The sequence below is a fragment of the Lutjanus erythropterus genome, chromosome 6, assembly GCF_056507025.1.
Source record: "Lutjanus erythropterus isolate fLutEry1 chromosome 6, fLutEry1.hap2, whole genome shotgun sequence".
In the NCBI taxonomy this organism is placed as follows: domain Eukaryota; kingdom Metazoa; phylum Chordata; class Actinopteri; order Lutjaniformes; family Lutjanidae; genus Lutjanus; species Lutjanus erythropterus.
In genome coordinates, this window is record NC_139322.1 from 10,045,568 (window position 1) to 10,066,043 (window position 20,476).

General features: G+C 38.7%; 4 protein-coding genes across 5 annotated transcripts in view; 2 read left to right on the plus strand and 2 right to left on the minus strand.

The window, feature by feature from the left end:
* Positions 1-755: 755 nt before the first annotated feature.
* LOC146324881 (mitochondrial import inner membrane translocase subunit Tim17-B-like) lies at positions 756-5,561 on the minus strand. Its single transcript, XM_084720498.1, has 5 exons — positions 5,425-5,561; positions 3,484-3,740; positions 3,096-3,224; positions 2,896-3,006; positions 756-1,253 (listed from the first exon to the last, which is right to left on the minus strand). The coding sequence occupies exons 2-5, from the start codon at positions 3,554-3,556 to the stop codon at positions 1,165-1,167; spliced, it is 402 nt and encodes a 133-aa protein (XP_084576624.1). The 5' UTR covers positions 3,557-3,740; positions 5,425-5,561; the 3' UTR covers positions 756-1,164.
* On the plus strand, positions 5,441-9,253 carry pqbp1 (polyglutamine binding protein 1). Its single transcript, XM_084720497.1, has 7 exons — positions 5,441-5,571; positions 6,999-7,066; positions 7,176-7,287; positions 8,039-8,139; positions 8,369-8,551; positions 8,637-8,694; positions 8,809-9,253. The coding sequence occupies exons 2-7, from the start codon at positions 7,000-7,002 to the stop codon at positions 8,957-8,959; spliced, it is 672 nt and encodes a 223-aa protein (XP_084576623.1). The 5' UTR covers positions 5,441-5,571; position 6,999; the 3' UTR covers positions 8,960-9,253.
* Positions 9,254-9,319: 66 nt separating this feature from the next.
* Positions 9,320-17,499, minus strand: gpkow (G patch domain and KOW motifs). The gene is made up of 11 exons (XM_084720496.1): positions 17,295-17,499; positions 16,906-17,075; positions 16,642-16,787; positions 14,220-14,326; positions 13,696-13,900; positions 13,427-13,559; positions 12,350-12,539; positions 12,127-12,247; positions 11,695-11,764; positions 9,970-10,055; positions 9,320-9,587 (listed from the first exon to the last, which is right to left on the minus strand). The coding sequence occupies exons 1-11, from the start codon at positions 17,486-17,488 to the stop codon at positions 9,459-9,461; spliced, it is 1,551 nt and encodes a 516-aa protein (XP_084576622.1). The 5' UTR covers positions 17,489-17,499; the 3' UTR covers positions 9,320-9,458.
* Positions 17,500-19,911: 2,412 nt separating this feature from the next.
* The window catches only part of magixb (MAGI family member, X-linked b), a 66,481-nt gene continuing 65,916 nt past the window's right edge, over positions 19,912-20,476 (plus strand). The window contains exon 1 of one of the 2 annotated variants that reach the window (XM_084720500.1): positions 19,912-20,120. In XM_084720500.1, the coding sequence (XP_084576626.1) occupies positions 20,038-20,120 (83 nt within the window). In that variant the 5' untranslated portion in view covers positions 19,912-20,037. The remainder of the gene's footprint in view (positions 20,121-20,476) is intronic. The other variant, XM_084720501.1, reaches the window with a different exon arrangement.

Genomic DNA, 20,476 nt, shown 5'->3' on the forward strand with positions numbered 1-20,476 from the left:
CACTGTTACACTGCAAATTTACCCACTGTGGGACAAATAAAGGAATATCTTATCTCATCTGAAGATAGATGCCAACTCCACTTGTTGCCTGGCAACACCATAGTGATGACAAGAGCCCAGCAGTTTGTTTTTTGTATTAATTAAACAAATAATATATAACATGTTAATTAATGAGCTTGAGAGGTGCTACACACCTGTTTCCAGTCTTTATGTCTTTATAAATTTACCACACAGACATGAGAATTATACTGATCTTCTCATCAAACACTATGCAAGAAATAGTGACTATGCGTACTTTCCACAATGTCAAACTATTATTTTAATATATAAATATTGCCCAGTAGACCTGAACAATATGAGGAAAATCTGCAATGCGCACTGACGATACAACCTGCAATAAATAAACAAATAGTGTGCACTTTAGCTTGTTTCCTCTAGAAGTTGCCACAACTGTTTGGCATGTTTTACAGAGTGTTTGTAACACAACGTCCCTCCAGAATCCAAAATAATCCCAAGAAGCAGAAGTGATGATCTTTTTCACCACAAGGTCGTCATCAAACACACTTTCCTGGCTCTTCTCTCCTTCCTCAGCTATTGTGTTAGCTAACCTCGCAATCACCGCCGGATTGACACCAATCAATATGAGGGTAGCTAACGGATAGCCGGGGCTTCATCTGATTGACCGAGTGGCATGAGTGCATGGCCCGTGTATCCAGGGGTCCGTGTGTTCTTTTTTTATTCATTGCATTTCGTTTGCAACGTGTTTATCACACGTGCTCATATCGCAATGATGTTTTATGGCCTTGATGTTGAATAATAATTGATTTTATATATACATATCAGAATAGAAAATTTAACCCAATAAAGTGACCATGAAGATAGAATAACCATTATTATAGAAAGTGGCGCATGAGATGCTGGAGGTGCAAACATGAGGTTTGTCAGAAGGATCCTCATTCACATACAAACATTCACTCATAAATAACTAAATCTCACAGTAATTTACCCCTGAGGTGCATTATAAGCACATAGTGCAACTACTTGACACCACGGTAGGGACCAGGCTCTCCACCACCTGGTCATCCTGATACCTGCTGTAAAGTCTGGTGTCCCCCCCGACTCTGTGGTCTGACTCACTGTGTCACACAGCTGGCCTCAGTACTTCTACTGAAACTGCCCCTTTGCCGCCTGCTGCTGCTGCTGACCCCCATCCTTTGGGGGTAACTGACTGGGATCCTCTGCAAAGGGAATAGCTGAAGAAAACAAGGAAAAGACAAAAAAGTAATTCATCAGGTTGCTTTAGCTGTACCCTGTTCATCCATATTATTAACAAGCAATTAAAATGTATGTTTCTCTTAGATTGACTTAAACTTTATTTTTAGTCTAGTTCCACAGTTCAGTTCATGTTTTTGGTTTGCCTACATTCCCTCACCCTCGTCCACTGATCCAACAAGTCAAAATGTCTGCTGTGAAAAAGGCCTACGCCTTTCCACAAGTCTCAGAGAAAATGTTGCAATTTGTTTCATTATGCGGAGGTGCAAAGACTTCTGGCACCACGGTGAGAACAAGATATTTTCCTCTTTATTCAGAACATTTAATTTCTGGTCTATTCTTTGTCCATGAGTTCTACAGGGTTCTATTTCAGAGAGAAGGTTTAATCAACTGAACTGAATAGGTCATTTAGAGTATTTTGCAAGTTTTGTAGCTACCGTTGTTTCTCTTATGGAAGGGGAGGGTGAGGGTGTGTCTCTGCTGAAGAACAGACGTAACCACCGAAGGGGCTAATTAGCCTACTAATAAAATGATGATCCCCTAATAAACACCCATAAACTTAGAATGTTACCAGGTTAATTACATAAAATCACAATGATATACCTTTCTCACATTTATAAATGACCAAAGGGCCGGACTAAGGTTGTTAAAATCTGGATTTAGCCCACAAGCCGCAAATTGGATAGGCCTGTTTTTGTTCAGATCATTGCAGCTCTACAGGAGGGGCCTTGACACCAGATTTTCTACATTTGAGCAGATACTGTATTCACAGTAATACTATAAAATACAACAAAAAACTAAATGTGTTTCAAGTGGTCTTTCTCACAGGCTGCCAGACTGCCACAGTGGGCTGACATTTGTAAATGGTGGTAATTCACTTGTGGTTATTATTTTGCATAAGTGGGTTTTTTAGCAATAATGCTGCGAAAATACTTGTGTTCAGGATGTACTGATGAAACCCGAGACTGGAATTACACTGCACGAGTACTCTGAGGGAGTGAATGATTTTCCTCTTGATCATTTAAACCTGCAATAATGGATTTTTGGGCCACTGAGATGTACTTCAATGCAACATTGACAGATTATTTTACCCAAGTTTATATGGCAAAATTGCCTATTTAGCACATTTAGCAGAAACGGAGCAACATTTGCATTAATTTGCATTCATTTGGAGTCACATTTCTGTCCACCTGATGAAGATAGAATATTCACCCTCTTCTTTGCTCTGCTTTTAGTCACAAACTCCTGAGGGAAATATCTGGTTCTTAAGCAGCAAATTGATTCACCGTGTTCACCAGCTGATTACAAACTCTGTCTGCCTGCTGTTTGGTGCTAAGCAGGTAGCATACAGTTGTCTATTTTGAAAGGTTTTTCACTTAAAATTACACTATGAGAGAGGTCAGTAATCCAAAACAATAATGTTGTAGACCAGAAGACAAAAACTGTGAGACTAAAGATGCTGAAACACTGAGGGGAACGGTAGAGATGATAATTCACTGTGGGTTCATTGTTATGGCTGGCACCTTTCACATACAAGTAATCATGTGATCCCTTGTTTTATATAAAAATATTGATTATAGCTGCTTAAAATGTCATTTTCAAAACTCAATCAGCTTCACTTACGGTTCTGAAACTGCTGTGCTGTGTATCTGGTTAAGAGGATCCCAAAACCCTCAATGAGAGCGAGCAAAATCCCCCCCATCATGGCAGAGCCCATCATAGTCAACGGCCCACCTGGAGTAAAAAACACAAAGTGTATTGATGAGGTCTGTGACACAGGAAGGTGGTGTCAAGTTCATTGTGCTTTATGGGCTGCCTCTTACTGCGTGCTGCTAGGATGGCTCCAGTCAGAGCACCACTTGTTATGGAGTTCCAAGGATCCTCTTTCCCTCTGAGGCGAACTAAACCACAGTCGATTGTGGAGAAAAGCCCGCCCCATACTGCAAAGCTACCTGCAAGACCCACCGAAAACAAGCCAGAGAATATTTGCATATTTTAGTTTTAGCTTGTGATTTTAGTTTTAGGTAAAGCAAATGTAACCATCAATAAATCTATGAAGTAAGTGGGCTCTAGATACCAAAATATAACAACCCCCTTTGCATGTTAATCATTTAACATACACAAAGACTCACACTATTTAACTCTCATAGTCATAACCATATTCAGATTTAAAGAGCTTCAGTAAAGGGTCACAAAAGACGATCTCCTCACCTCCAATCTGTGGAGCTCTTATTCTCACTGCATTTGCACTTCCTCTCAGTCTGTGTCCAACCCCCTGAAACATTAGAGCACTGTTGAATTCTGCCTTTAAAAACCTGATGAAAGTCGGTGCAAATAATAATCATGTATTATCATGTGGTGAACTCACCGCGGGGGCATTACGAAAGCCCTTGATCGACTGGAAAACCCCTCCTCCAATTGCACCCATAGTGAAAGCGCCTCCACAGTCATCCACTATCCTCCAGGGACTGCAGGAGTGCAGTAAGAAGAGTGGGAAGAATGTGCAAAGATATGTCAAAATATTAGACATACTTTGGCTTTGTAATGTAAGGCGTGTTTCCAGCACTTCAGTTCATCGAAAATTAAGTGACAACACTCCATCCATGACTTTTATTGGTCCCACCCTCTCATACTACCATCATACTTATGCTGAAACAATAAGTTGATTAATCAATTAGTCAGGGCTGCAACTAACATTTGTTTTCATTGTTGATTAATCTGCTGCTCTTTCTCTCAATTAATGGATTAGTTGTTTTACCCATAAAAGGTCAGAAAATGGTGAAAAATGTTGATCACTGCAGTCCAGTGTCCAAGGAGATGTCCTTGAATGTCTTATTTTATCCACGAAAAGTACAAAATGCAACCTTCATTGATGTTATATGTATTTGTTCTTTATTATGTCATGTATTCACACTGTGTACTACTACTATTTAATGGAGCTTCCAAGCAAAAGCTTTTCACACATTTGGATTTGTGCAACTGGTGTGATAATAAATATCTTGAATGTTGAAAAGAAACCAGAATATAGATGAATATTTGGACATTTTTTTTAAAATGACAGCCTGATATCAGACTTAATTGTCAAGTTGTTCCACTCCAATTCCAGTGGAAAAGACCTGACCAAGGCAAAAAAAAAAGTCTCAAAACAATTAACTGATTATCATAGAAGTTGGAGATTATTTTAATAGTTAACTAATCAATTTATCGACTGATCGTTGCTGCTCTATAATATGTCAACCAACAGATGAACAATCTAAAAAAAAAATTAATGATTGACTAATTGCTTAAAGCATTTATCGAGCACAAATATCAAATTAATACTTTATATATGAAACGGATAACAAATCCATCTAAAATATAATGGGCCTTTTAAACTATGAAAACAGATGTTAACTACAGCCCTACATATGGTACATATGGTATGGTTTATACATATTCTTGTACAAATGTAGCCTACAATTCCCAAATAAATGTAATTATTTGAACAATCATAGCCCGGGGTTCTAGTAACACTCCTGCATTTACCAGTGATAACAAAGTCATAGTTTCTGTCCTACAAGCTGTTTTAAGATTTATCTTTAGTTAACATTTCCACAGCTGCCATTTTGTAAGGTAAACATATTTTAGCAATGATGCTAATTAAGGTTTCATGTATTCAGTACATGCTGACTCGCCTTAAAGACTTCCACACTAAATGAAACGGGGCTTTAATTAGTGTCATTGGTAACACCTGTGTTTGCACGACTATTTCAACACGATTATCGTGAAATGGTATATTATCTGTCTCTCTGTTGGCCAGTGGAAGTTTACTTAATTTCACAAATTTTAAACTGAGCTACAACTTACAACAGTACACGGATGACATACGTGAACTATATTTTAGGCTGTATTTTTCTGTTTGCCAAACCTCCAGCTGTCACTTGTAAAAGGTCGTTGAAGCTTTGACTCATATGTTAGCTGTGGGTACACACTGACCACAGCTTTATCTGTTAATATCCCTGACCCTTCACTGAGCTAACAGGCTAACAAACAGCGCCTCTCTGTTCACTCTCACAACAAATTCAATATCACACTAAAGAACACAAAACTTTATCCGAGGTTAACGATTTAGACCACATAACGAAAGGTAAATGTTAAAAAAAATAATCTTACCAAGGTTCTCGGGCATATTCCTCCATGTTTGTTGTCGTCAAGAGAACCGTGTTACGTCATCATTGTGCGCGCCGTGTGCTGCTTGTTTGGGAAGTCGCGTCTTTCACTCTCCCCGAAGATTAAAGAGGCGATTTTGTGAAAAAACAGGTAATGCTGAAATTAATTTTATTCATTCAAACATATAGGAAACTGTAGGTATTAGTGTTGATGTAGATTAGTGGGATTTGTGAAGCTCACAGGTGTTTATTTGTTGCTTTAGTCGACCAGTTGCTGCTAAGGAGCTACCGAGCAGGCGATGCAGTTATTTTGTTGAATTAAATGTTTTATCTCACTTGAAGTGAATGGCTTCAAAAAGGGTATTATCTCCGTTTTAAAAGAAATGTTTGTCTGAGCCCTAAAAGCTAAAAATACTGTAGCAAGTAGCAACAGAACCGACCGTTTCACTAGTAGCCATCAAAAGAGGTACAAAGCATGCAGAGGAGAAAGAGCAGTCTGTGAAGGAGTGAAATGACCACCAGTCAAAAATTTTAATTTAATATGTCTGAAGCTATTCACACCACCATACATCGTGCTGTGACCTTCAAAACAAACCTGATGTGGATACAAACATATATCATCTAGTCTAGATTTTGTTAGTGTTGGGGCCATTTTCATTTAATCTGCAGATTATTTTCTCAATTATCTATAAAATGTTAGAAATCTGTGAAAAGGCCATCACAGATTCTTAGACACAAATGTTTTGGCATCAAATGGCTTATTTTCTCTGACCACAATTCAAACACACTATACACTAGATCTGAATGATTTCTGATCAAATATATGGTTGTGATTATTTTGAATGATATTTCAATTGTAGTATAATCTGTGACATTTTAGGGAATGATAATTTTTACATCACTGTCCTGATTTTCATTGAAAAACATTAAAATCATTATGGTGTGAGTAAATCTGTCAAAAGTATATAAGTACTGATACTTTTTCATGTTTAAAAACAGTACATTGATAACTTTTCATCGTATCAGAAGTACAGAGGCTCATTCAAGACCTCAGTTCAGTCTTTATTGTCCTGACTGAAATTTGGCTTGCAGCAAAACCAGACAGTGTTCAATGACTGTTTCTGTACCACCGCTGTGTGAAGGTTGTTAATATAAAAAAGAAGAAAGAAAACAAAATACAATGCTAGTAATTGTAATACTAGTATTGTATCAGAGGTTAAAATTCAGGTGTTATGATACTTCTAATCTATACCAAACACAGATGTTTTATTAAGTTTGTAGAATATAATGTGTAGGCCAGAACAATATTTCATTTCAAATTATATTTTGATACACCTTTTGCTTGTAACAAATATTGCCCCTCCAGTATTTTGAAATTATTTTTTCAGTCCTAACTCACACAAGGCAACATTTAAATATATAATTTTTGGATTACATTTGAATGAGAGGTAAGTATCGTTTTTTTTGGACAGACACCATCGTGTGTGTATCCCCATTTCCAGCTGCTGACGACAGTGGATGAAGGTTTGTAGTGCTCGTTGCATCATGAATTAATCCTCTCTTCGCTCTCTGCTGCAGGATGCCTCTACCTCCAGCTCTGCTGGCCCGCTTGGCCAAGAGAGGGATTGTTAAACCGTCAGAGCAAGGTAGGTAGTAAGAAACTTTTTAGAAGAAAACACTGAGCCCATAGCATTCTTCATGTTTAATTTATTTTGCATGTGTCATGTGACGAGTTTTCTCCTCCAATTCATCCAGAAGCAGATGAGGAGATTATTGCCGAAGATTATGATGACAACAACGTAGATTATGAAGCAACCAGACTGGAGAATCTTCCACCAAACTGGTACAAAGTGTTCGACCCTGCCTGGTACGTATACTTGATTTCTACAATAAGTTGTTGTTGTTGTCTGATATTTCTTTACACACCTAAACATTTTTGCTTTGCATTATTTTGGTATTCCAGAGGGTTAGAGCACCATAAAGTCTTATTTATGTTTTGCTCAGGCATGTTTATTTTGAGATTGAACTGAGACACGCAGATATTTTTGTGGTCAATAAATTTAGATTATTTTGATCTGAGATTCCCGTTGGCCTCAAATATTTTTTCTCAGTAATTCATAAATTAATTTATAGTCTGAAGACTGCTTTTTTATGTTGACTCTGTCTTGATTGAGCAAGACTTTATGATAAAAAGCGGCATTATAAAATAAAATTATCATTTGGAAACATGGCATTGTGAAATAAATAGACTTTCTGGAATTAAATCTGCTGGAATTAAATAGACAAATTCCTGCAATGAAATCACTTTTACTGTCGACTGGAAACAATATTTCATGATGAGCTGAGTTTTAAATTGTATGGGGTTTTTTATTGGTTGTTTCATGATGATTTTGTCATAAATTCATATTTAATATTATCACTCTGTCTCTGTACATGCAAACTTGGCCACTCTGCTGCTGTATGTGTTTAAATAAATCATTCTGCTTTCCTGTGTTTTAATCCTTTATGCTTAGGGTACAATTACTGCTAAATTCAAATAACCAATTCCCCAATTATATTATTCATCATTTCTTATCACACATTATTTCATAACTTATTTATTTTCCTTTAATCCACAGCGGTCTTCCTTATTACTGGAATGTGGAGACAGATATGGTGGCCTGGCTGTCGCCAAATGACCCAGCTGCAGTTGTAACAAAACCTGCAAAGAAAATTAGAGGTAAGGCTTTATAAAGCTTCCATAACTAAAGATTTAGATGATGCCTTTATGATCATTGTAATCCCATCACCATGAATATTTGTTATCATATACAACCCACGTATGACTCTTAACTATTGCAGGTCTGATCATCATTTGGCAGATAATCTCAGAATGCAGTTTGTTTTTGACAGATTCTGGCAGTGATTTATTTTGTGACTAATGCCTTTATTTTATTTTCATTTTTCAGCTGAGGTAGTAGATGACCGGATCGAGAGGCAGTTTGAGAAGCCAGACAGAGATCGGGAGCGGGAAAGAGACAAAGATCGGGAAAGGGAGCGGGACAGGGACCGAGACAGGGATGACGGAAGGGACAGAGACAGGAGAAAGCAGCGGAGAGACGACATAGCTCCGTACAGCAAGAGCAAAAGAGGTAATGTTTACTTCTGTATCAGACAAGCATTTTCAAATCGATGCTTTTTATGTGAACAGATGTCACACGTTATTTTTCCTTTCAGGGAGAAAAGATGATGAGATGGACCCCATGGATCCAAGTGCTTATTCTGATGCCCCAAGGTACAGTACAGTATTTACAGTCATAATATCAAATCAACCCTTGGTCCTGTTTTTAAAGGAGCACTCCAGAAATTTAGCATTGCACTTTTGTAACCAGCTTATTTATCTTTACAGGGGAACATGGTCCAGTGGCCTGCCCAAACGTAATGAAGCAAAGACGGGCGCAGACACCACAGCGGCGGGGCCTCTGTTCCAGCAGCGACCGTACCCGAGTCCAGGAGCCGTGCTTCGGGCTAACGCTGCAAACCAGATACCCAAAGAGTAAAGCGAGCTCTCCGGACACCAGACACAGCTGTGCAGTTCATTTTCCATTTGTCCTCATCACAACATCTGCCGTTACAGAGTGACACCTCTTAAGTTTTCTTTTCATTCTGAAATGTGTGAACGTGTCAGAAATCTGAATGCTGAGCTTTTATACCGTCAGTGCATTCATGCTCTCGTCAAACATGTAGAACAGTTGTAAATATGTTTTTATATGACCTAAAGAATAACCTTCTTGTTGTTACTAGGGCTATTAGTGGACATCATTTGCTAATAAATGTAAAGATTACTGTGAAAATGACTCATTGCGAGTTTTCTTCATGGTGAGGTGGGAGATCTTGTAATAACATCTGTACAAATAAAATTCTTGACAGTGTTTTATTACAAAATTGCAATGGTTTAAAATCTTGAGAAATTCATTATTTTTGAATATTACAAAAACGTTTCAGATGGGATGAAAAGGAACAAATTATAATTATTATTATTATACAAAAATAAGTGGATCAGTGGTCTGCTGCTCCTACATAGTGACAAATACAGTCATAGTCAAGCGTGAACACTTTCTCCTCATATCGGTCGAGCTGGACCATCGCTCTGCACTTGTTCTTGTCCCGCTGGAGAATCCGGCCGACCTGAGCAAACAAATGTAAATACTGTGATTAGTAACAATACAAAACAGTACACACACACCTAGGGCTGCAACTAATGATTATTTTCATAGGCAATTAATCTGCTGATTATTTTGTTAATTAATCAATTAGTTGTTTCATCTACAAAATGTCAGAAAATTATGAAAAATGTTGTGTCCAAACGCCCAAATTTAGAGTAAAGAAACCAAAAAATATTTATATTTAATGAGCTGGAATCAGAATTGTCTTTTCTTTTCTTAAATTATTACTCAAACCAATTAATCGACTATCAAAATTTCATTTTTAATATTGATTAATAATCGATTATTCAATTGATTGTTGCAGCTCTACATAAATCCTGGAGGGCAGATGACCCTTTCCTTACCTGTCCTCTGTACTCGCCCAGTACAACCATTACAGAATCATATTCGCTTTTTGGAACAATGGTTTCCAGCATGTCCTGCTTCACATCTGTCGCAGAAAGAAGAAGGAACAGGTTATTCAAGATTTAATATAACAGTTACTATAGCAACACTCAAAGGTAGAGACGTTATCTCTTCACCAGTAATTAAACAGATATTAAAGGCCACTGGTGTATCTGTACTGGCACCGTCTGGCACTGATCGTTTCTTTAAACACACAAATTACAGAAGCTGTGGAGACATTACATCAACTGTCTACATGTGAAATGTGAAACTGGCTAAAACGTTGTTGTTGAAGTCTGTATTTCGACTTAGCCTGTTTCTTAAATCTATTATGACATATCATGGTCATTTATGATTTAGTACAAGAAACATATCACATATTTCTCCTTTAATTAACCTACACTTTAATAATACAATAGAGACGTACACATGTGGTACACTAATATAATGTTGTTTCACGTCACTTTCTTGCTTAGAGTTAGATGAGAACATCGATGCCACTCTCACGTCTGTCTGTAAATATAAATCTACAGCAAGGAAACTGTAAGCTGCATAGCACCGAACATGGCCAAGTTAACTGTTTCCCTTTGCTGCCACAGATTTAAAATTCTACCCATGACCATCTTTAAAAACTCACGTATCTTGTTTGTTTAAAGGAGAAGTCTGTAATATATGTACTGTCATTTATCATAAAATGACCATAACATGCCATCAGGGATTAAGGAAACACATTAAGTTGAAATACTGGCTTCTCTGACATCGGTGCTACAGCCGCAGTGTCCTTTGAAATTTCAATTTTGGGCATTAATGTGTTTTCGTTTGCCCATAGAGTTAATGCCGAATGTTTGCCAAATGAGTGTCTGTTTACGAATCGTGAGAAATCATTAATAATCTTTTAGAAGGAGTAGATGTTTATGACGGTTAAATTCAATGGAGTCCGTCACTGAACTCAAACTCCAGAGTGTATTTTCAGAGCAGTGGACTTTTGTTTTTCAGGATAACGGGCTTAACTTTACATTGACATCTGACAGTTATAAACAGCTGATCATCTTAACAGTGTAGGATTCATCCTAGCTTATTATTGACATTTCACAATGTTGTGCTGCTTGTCTTTGTGCTCCTGCAGTGTTCTGGCAGCCTGCTTGATCTGGAAAGGAGGGCGCCAAAGATGGTATTTAATATAGACAGGATATTAAACAGGGATTCAAGCTATTTAATATACAGTCTATGGCTCCAACTTGCTATTTGGACTACAGTACTCATTTTTGGACACACAGTTGCTATATAATGCTCCAGACAACAAAGCAAGACAATCTGTTTCCCCTTGCTTCCAGCCTGTATGCAAAGCTAAGCCATCAGCCATCTGTAGCTCCATATACCCCCTAATGGGAGCAGTCAGAAGGAGCAGAAAAAGAAGATACTGTTAATCATCTGATGTAAATGTTCTATCTAGATATTCCCATTGAAACACAAGATACAGTATGTGCAGAAGGACCCATGGCTACCTAGCTCCATGGTTAACACCTAAGCTAGCCAGATGTTTTCTGAAAATTAGCAGGCACAGTTACAACACATATTTTACACTTCTGTTGTACAACACTAATTAGAGAACAAAAAAGAAACACCAGACACAGAGAGAGAGAAAACTAACACCAGGAGACACTGAGACGGCACCGATGACTCACCGTCTAACAGTCTTCCCTCTTCAGTTCGACACACACAGGTAGTCGGTGTCAGGACATCCTCCACGCGCATCTACAAGGCAACAAGACAGATGTTAACAGCTGTGATAAAAAAAAAAAACAACCCACATTTAAAACACTGCAGCTAAAGATGTGCTGCAATCTTCTATAGCCTGTCTTAACTGCGTTTTTTTTGACTGATCCTATACAATCTAATTAATCAAAAATAATTGAAGACCTTCCAATGAAATATGTGTAAAAGTGAGTGGGTAAAAAGCTTGGTGAGTTTCATAATTTCAAACAAATCCATTTAACATTTCTTAGTCTAAAATAAGCCACTTGACAATACCACAGAAATCCCATGGAAGCTTCAGTAAGCTGACACAAATAAAGATGCTTTGATGATCATGTGATATCTCGGTGGTGTATTTGTACCTTTGAGTTGTAGTACCTGCCCCCTTTGAAAGCTTTGTCTATAAAACGAACTTTCAAGTCTCTCTGGAGCCAGGAGGGGGGAGCTGGTGGTCGCCTCGCCTCTTTCACTGGAGGCTTCTCTCTAAAGAAGTAAAAGAAGAAAACCAAGAAGATGAAAACACTGACAACTAATAACAAATCATTGAAAAATAAAATAATAATGTCTTTTAAAGGAAATACATACCTGTCGTGACTTGATTCTCTGTGTTTCCTCTTCCTGTCATCTTTTCCTCCATCTCTTTCTCTAGATTTGTGTTTCACCTCGTCACCATTACTTCTCCTGTCTTTGTCCTCCCGTCTCTGGTGCTCCTTCTCTCGCTCTTTTTCCTTCTCTTTCTCCTTTTCTTTGTCTTTGTGGGCTTTGCTGAGGCGACCTAGTCGGTGGGAAAACCTGGTTAAGTCAAATGTGGCTAAACTGAAACAGACAGGCCAGTGTTCTGTGGCTGGTTGTGTTTTTATTCTTGGGAGCAGGCAGCTTCGATTACTGAAAAAAAAACCCGCGACTGAATCATTGTCTTGTGGGTTTTTTTTCCCCCATGAAGGCTGAAATGTCTCTAGCCTAGAGAATAAACCTGTTTAGCCCAGTCAGTGTCTGACTCAACTAGTGCTGCATGTTACATTGTCATTATAGGTTAATTTGCCAGTTATTTTCTCAATTACTGACCTTTTTCACTGCTGCCATTGTGACATAAATTAGCAGGATAAACACAGGTGTAACTAGTGATTGGTGACTACTTCAAGTCCCATTCCATTTCAGAGGCAGCAGTGTCATTGTTGCCTTGTGTCTGAAAGGTCTCTAAGAAAACCAGCAAATGATCATATTTAGGAAATAATAACCACTGATTATTGGGGCATTTTTTCTTAGAAAATTAGTTTAAATGATTTGTTGATCATCAGAATGGTTACAGATTAATCTTCTATTAATTGACACATCACTTTAGCTCTGCATACAACAGATTTGGTTTTCCTTTAACTTAAAGGTAAAAATAGCAACAAACAACCTGAAGTTCATTACTGGTTATTTCTGTTTAATAAAACTGTATCATATTGCTATTGTCATTAAATGTAACTGGTTTACGTGTAATACAAATAATATGGAATGTGGGAAAACAGAATTTTGGTATTTGCTGACCTCTAAATGTTACCAAAGAGGAGTTAAAAATATCATCTAATTTAGACCACAGAACCAAAGTTCATCAGCATCCAGATCATTTTCCATGACTGTTAACCTTTTCTGTTTCATTTGTTCAGAGTTACTTACTAAGGTCTTTGCTGTATTTGTCGTATTCTTTGCGCCCAACCAGTTTAACGGCATACTGACTGACTGTCACAGTCTTGCTGCCAATAGCCAGCTTCACCATCACTCGAGCGTTGTCTGGATCAACTCCTTCAATCTGCAGCGCGAGTGGAAGTTATGACAAGTTATTCAGAGAAAACAAAACATGGAAACAAAACTACTTTTGTTTCCAGAGTTAACAGTAAAAAAACAATGATGAATGTGGATGCAAAAAGATTTCGGATTAACTCTACCTTGCCATACAGGTCTTTGTGTGCTCCAGACTCCACCAGCACACAGCCACCTGGACCCATCACTAGTTCCTCCTCCTTCGCTCGCTCCTCGCCTGGCTTCGGGGGACGCTGATGTTTGCTTGGCTCCAGGTCCTTAATTGCTGAACGATCAGCTCCAAGTCCTAAACCTTTTGGACGGAGCTGGTGTTCGATCGGCTTCACGTCTCTGTAGTAGACGGGGAGCAACGGCATTAAATCAATAAACAAAAGAGATGGACATGCAGGATGTAAAGGAGGCTGAGGAGGATACAGCAGCTTGAGCCAAATATCTTTTCTTAATGAGGCTATCGGGCTGCAGCAGTAGCTCAAATTCAATGTCTGGTCAGAACATGTTAAATTACTTTAAGTCTACAATTCCCAGCACTGATTTAATTGGTAGTAAATCAGGGTCTGCAACTAACTAATTTTAATAATATATTAATTAATTTGACTACTTTTAATGGAAAAAAAGCAAAAAGGGATAAAGGGGTCCTTTTGTTACTTACTGTTTAAAGGTTCGTCCAATGCCTTCTGATTTCTTCCAGCCCATTCCTTTAAGCATAGCGAGTCCATACGCCTCAACAGGAACACTCTCATAATCTGCCTCTGTAGACTGACAGACACGTACAATAATGTCATCTTTTTGAAAATCAAGAAACATACATTAAAGCACAGTTAATAAAAAAAGAAATAAAAAATATCCGTGGTGCTATTTATTTACCTAGATTGTTTTAGCGGGAGTTTTGGAGATATCGGCTGTTGAGATGTCTGCCCTCTTAGCCAATTACTGGAGATAATCCAGGGACCTTGTTTCTGAAGAGTTTCATGTAGGAACTATTTTCTTCCTACCAAACTACAATCAACAACCAAATCACTACCCAAATGGAAGCACACATCTAATCATGGACATCAATTTTTACATCCCATGGTATCATAAGCAAAAGCCTCTCTGGAAAGCGACATTACTATTGACCTTTTCACATATATTTGTTTGGTGCTTTGATCAACATAAACTGAGTGGAGTGGAGTATTTGAAAATGGCAGATATCTACAGCCAATATCCCCAAAACCTGGTAGCTCACACCAAAATAGTCTGCATAGATAAATAAAGCTACAGATAAGAAATTATGTATTTTTGATTTTGGGGTGACCTGTCCCTTCCAATACTCAAACAACCAATGATATACTTCACAACGTGCATTAAAATGTGTATCAGGGCTACATAAGGTGCTTATGTAATCTTTGAGTTCAGAAACATAAAAAACTGTTAGCGCCAACTGTCAGACAGAAGCAGTTTGTGATGTCGGTCTTAGTCAGCCCTTTGGCTCCAGGCTGTCACACTCAGCCCGGCCTGACTACAGTCACCAGGCAGCAGCCACAGCACAGCAGCCCTCATCAGAGCGATGGCCCGGCTCATCTCCGACTCCACTGAAGGCTTTCCTCTGAGGGAAGCTGGGGGCCACCTCTCACAGAGGAGACGGTATTCAAATGAGCTCCGGGGCACAGTGAGCAAGCTTCCCCTGACTCTCATGTCCTGACAGTCGTGTCCACGGTGATTGAGAGCAGATACAGGATGACAGTGACAAGGCGTGAGGCCTCTGATGAAAAGAAATGGAGAGAAATCTGATTGGTTGCCTCCATGTCTCTGGGGAGAATGTTGACGCCTGTCTGCCACCCAAGCCTTACTGTACTGACAAAGTCACCCGTACCCATACGCATGCGCCCAACTGCGTCTGCACACAGGGGTGTTATTCTGCTCAGTTGACCGTCAGCACTTTCACACACTCAAATTTCAATCTGAGTCAAAGCAGCCAGGCTACCAGACATTTTGTACTGTCAGGCATTTTCATTTGCCCACTGAAATGCATCTCTAGCAAATTAGATCTTGCTTAGATCATCTTCACATGTGATATCATTTAAAGAAATTACAATTATCTACAAGCCTGAGAGACAAGTCCTCCTAAAAACAACTATTATACAAATGCTCTTGAGCAAGGCAGCAAGAGCAAGAGCAGAAGGCTCACTGAAATAAAAGCACAAAGGCAACTCCCAGGTATAAATATGAGTATTTACATGAATGTAAACCTGCAACACTTAGTTGACTGAAAGAAAATTAACTGCCAACTATTAAAGTAATTAATTAATCATTTTTGTTATTTTTCAAGCAACAGTGTCAAACATGCTGGTTCCACCATCTTAAAATGATTTGCTGCTTTTCTTTGCCATTTATGATAGTAGTATATTGGGAAATTGTGATGAGCATTTTTAAAATATATTTTATAGACTAAATGATACAATGACTAATTGATTACAAAAATAACGAGCAGGTCAATCAATAGTGAATATTCATTAGCTGCAGGCCTACATGAATGTTCCTGTTGGCATACTTGAAAAATAACACATTATCAGCTAGTATTAGCTTGATACAAAAAGGAGTGGTTTCCTAGAATAATAGAATAAAAACACTTAAGACATGGAAACCTTTTGCTCGTGTTATTATAATCATTAATTTGTAACTCTGTTCAATTAATCCATGATACCAGGCCCATTATCCATATAACCTTGCTGTTCCTTTCTGCTCTTTACATGTTTAAAACAAAATAATATCCATTCATTTTAGTACTGAAGTATAAAAGCTATAAAAAATTATCTAAGTGTTCATTCAAGACCTCAGCTGAGTTCAGTTGTTTTTGTCCCACCTGAAATTTAGCTTGCAGGCTAGCAAAACCAGACAGTGTTCAGTGACTTTTTCTGTACTACCATGACGTACAGGTTGCTAATAAAAAAACAAAACAATTGTGTGATCAAGACTTATTTATTATACTAGTATAGTGTAGTAAAATTTTAGTATTGTGGCAACTGTACTTTGTTGTGCACCTCTGCTGCGGATCAGAGTATTTTTGTCAAACAACTGGTATCCATACTCACAGATTCAGGCCGCAGATCCACCTTTACATGGTCTCCATCCTCAAAGCCCTCTGGTACTTTGTTTTGCATCAACAGAGGGATGCTGAGGTTCAGGTTTCTCTCTGACTGAGGGCCATTCTGCCACTGCTCCAGCTGCCTCCGGGAATCTACAAGGACATATTGGAGATGTATAAGAAGCTTTGAGTGAGAGAGGACGACACCCTCTGCCTTCCCACCAGGCATGAACACACACCGGACCATATCCACCAGGTTATCTATACACACCTTCAATGAGTTCTTTGACAGCTTGAGAGTCCACAGAGTCATTGTCCTGGGTTGTTTCTTGTGTTTTGTCTCCACTCTTCTCGTTCTGGTCCGCTCGGTCGGGTTTGTGCCAGCGGTTCTTCTGAATCAGAGGAATGATGAGCTCTTTGGGCTTCGCAGATGGTTTTGAGCTACAAGACAGAAACAAATTAGCAAGCTAACAGGCTGGGGCCGCTACAAAACAAGAATTACTTCACCTTACTGCCTTATATAAGGCAGATACCGTATTTACCTAGATGGGATAACAGCGCATAATCATTTAATTAACAATTACTAGCTAGCTACATCAGAATGGAAACGTAACCGTTACGCTAATGCTATGATAGTTAGCATTAGCATACGAAGCCTACCTCTGCAATTCATTTCTGTCAATTCCGGTCAAGTAATCTTTGTCATCTTTCTTTATCAAAGCGTCGCCAGTTGAAGGTTTAAATTTGCTGACTGTTTTAGTAAAACCAAACGACACCGCTGTGCTTTTTTTCTCTGCTTGTTCCCCAGAAGCAACGGGCTCAGAGGCACCTGTATCTTCCCCGTGCGACGCCATTATTGTTTGTAGCCGACAGAAGTAGGAGAAAGCAAGTCTGGTAGTTGTAGTTTTATTTCACTATGCTTATTTCGTTTGAGTGTCTACAAATAACTACAATTCCCATGATGCATCAGAATTAAAGGTACAACCACCCGTTATTACACACTGTGGACAGAGATTTAATACAGGTTTTTTCGCGTAGGCTCAACTAAATTTGATTTAAATCCCCAGGAAAGGAAGATGTTAGCTATGACAAGATATGAATTTATTTCTAGTCGATATCTGATGATTGCCTTCTTCTCATGACTGATACCAATAAGATGACCAACAATTTCACATTTTCTATTTTTAAAAAGAGGTTAATATAACCTGTAGTTTCTGCACATCCGAGGGTAAGAAAGGGTGAGACTGATGATTTAACATTTCATATCTCTAATGGACCCAAGTCAAACTGACATCACCATGACAATAAAAAGAAAGAACAGTTCTGACTCTTCAAACCCTCTTTTTTCTAGAAAAGTATATAAAAGTATTATAGTATAGTATAAAAGTTGCTGAAACCAAATGGCACTGGATAGGGGATACTAGGGGCAATTGTAACAGGGTGAAAGTCACACACTCAGTTCCTCCAATGAGAAACAAGCTACACTGATGACACTTACCATTCATACGCTCAGTAGGATTCTCGTTCTTCCTGTGGAATGGGAGCAGGATCATTTCACCTTGGCAAAAGTTTTGCACAAAGAATTATATTTCATGGCATCAAACTTACTTCTTGGATGTACAGTATCTTTCCTCTGATGTTTAAAATTTAGATGACTATGAATTTAAACTTAAATCAATTTGATCTCTTTGTAATTGATTGAAAATTAACATGAACAAAACATGCTAATATAGGTGTTGCTAATATAGGTGTTTTTTTTAGCTATGAAGATAAACAAATTTACTGTTGTTAAAAGAGTGAAAAATGTCTGTCCCAATTTTTGAGACTTAAGGTTGATATCTATCTCTTGTTTTGTCAGTCCAATAACCCACAGATATTCAGTTTCTTTATTTTTTTTTATATTTCATAATAAACAGCAGGAATTATCTGACAGGCTGAAAACAGCATTTTCATCCATTTTTTGCATGAGCAAATTATTTTAACAATTAATAGATAATCAGAATACTTTAACTGGTTAAGCCTTTGTTGCCACTTGCTCAGTTGGGCGACTAGATTTATTTTCCTGATGTGGCACTTTACTGGCCGTGGGCAGGTGGGCAACCTTTTTGTTGAGCCATGAATGTGATTTTATTTGAGATACACTGGGTTAATATGACCTTTTTTTCAGTGTTTCTGTGCCCCCAACCTCTCTGATTTCTTTCATTAAAATGAATATCACAATCCTGTCCTCATTAATGGAAATATATTAACTGTATTAATTAATTTGTGCACCTATATACATTTCTTACACCAAAAGACCACAAGTGTATTTCAATTAGTCTGCGAGGAAAATGTCAATGTTACAATTGCTCCAGGTCTCCCCTAAATATTGCACATTTAAGTCTTGGAAAAACACTGTTTTTAATCAGGTTCTCACGCCTTTAAATCCTGGTTCTAACTCGTAAGCGAAAAGTGATGCTGCTGATGCAGGTACAGAGTGAGAATAATAAGGGGCGGTACTTTTAACTCTTTTTATTCCCTCCCCTCCGTGCTCCTTAACTTCCCAAGATAACCCTCTCATTTGCCCTTTTATCAGCCTTTCTTTGACTCAAAAGTGCCTTTTGGAAGCGGGAACACCGTCTTGGTCACACTTTCTACCGGACAGCACAGCCTTTTCTTATTTTATCTAATCTAAATCTCCGGCAGTTGACACTCTCCGCGCCCTGATTGCACCGCGCCTGCAGTTCAATGACACCTCCACCCGGTCAAACAGACACAATACCGACCGTTTATCTTTAATATAATCAAACAACACATGTTCTTAATCAATTAACCTGCACGGTCTGCTGAAGGAAGACTAGAAGAAAGGATCTGCGGGGAGAAAGCGAACATGAAGGTAAGAAATTCCTCATTAAAGTCCAATACTTATTATTCAGTAAGTTAAACAGCACGTTTCTGACCACATCCATCCATCCTGCACGTTGTTTTGCTTATAGCAGTGCAGCAGCTGCTACATTTGTAAGCGGCCGCTGTCAGATTTGCCCGATAGTGTGTGTGTGTGTATGTGTGTGTCTATGTGTGTGTGTGTGTGTGTGTGTGTGTGTGTGTGCATGTGTGTATTTCCCTCTCTCTCCTCTCCTCTCTCCTCTCTCTCTCTCTACAAGATCACCACAGCTCTCAGAGCATCACTGTCCAAATATCCCGTCAGCCGTGCACATCGCCTCTCACTTTCTCTTTCTCTGGGATAACCGTGGTACCATACACTCATCATCACTGCTTCTTCATCACCACACACATACACATACACACACACACACACACACACACACACATCAGGCTGCTGCTGCTGCTTTTAAACCAAGAAGCAACTCGTGCATTATATTAATTTAAAGTGCAGGCTTGTTATTGAACCACAGTCGGGTCAATGTATATAGACGCGTTCAAACGGATCCTCTTTGAAAGGCTCAACTGCTTGAAAAGAATGTGTGTGTGCCAACGCCAGGGCAGGTCAGTATTTTTCCCTAAATATGAGAAATTTGAGAATCTGTTGTCTGTAACCCAAGTGTGTGTGTGTGAGCAGAGAGAGAGAGGGGAGGAGAGAGAGAGTGTGTGTGTGTGCATGTAAACTAGTCAGTCAGAGTGTGTGTGTGGGAGAGATAGTGGAGAATGTGGGTTTGTGATGATGGTGGCAGATCCCAGGGACAGATGAAGTTTACATTCGTTACCAGCAGGTGATCAGGTGTGTGTGTGTGTGTGTATTACTCATGTTGTGGGGACATAAGTCTGTGTACAAAGTCACATTGCAGGGCTCTTCTTCCTTATGGGAACCTAATGCCGGTCCCCATAACATAAATCATAAATTT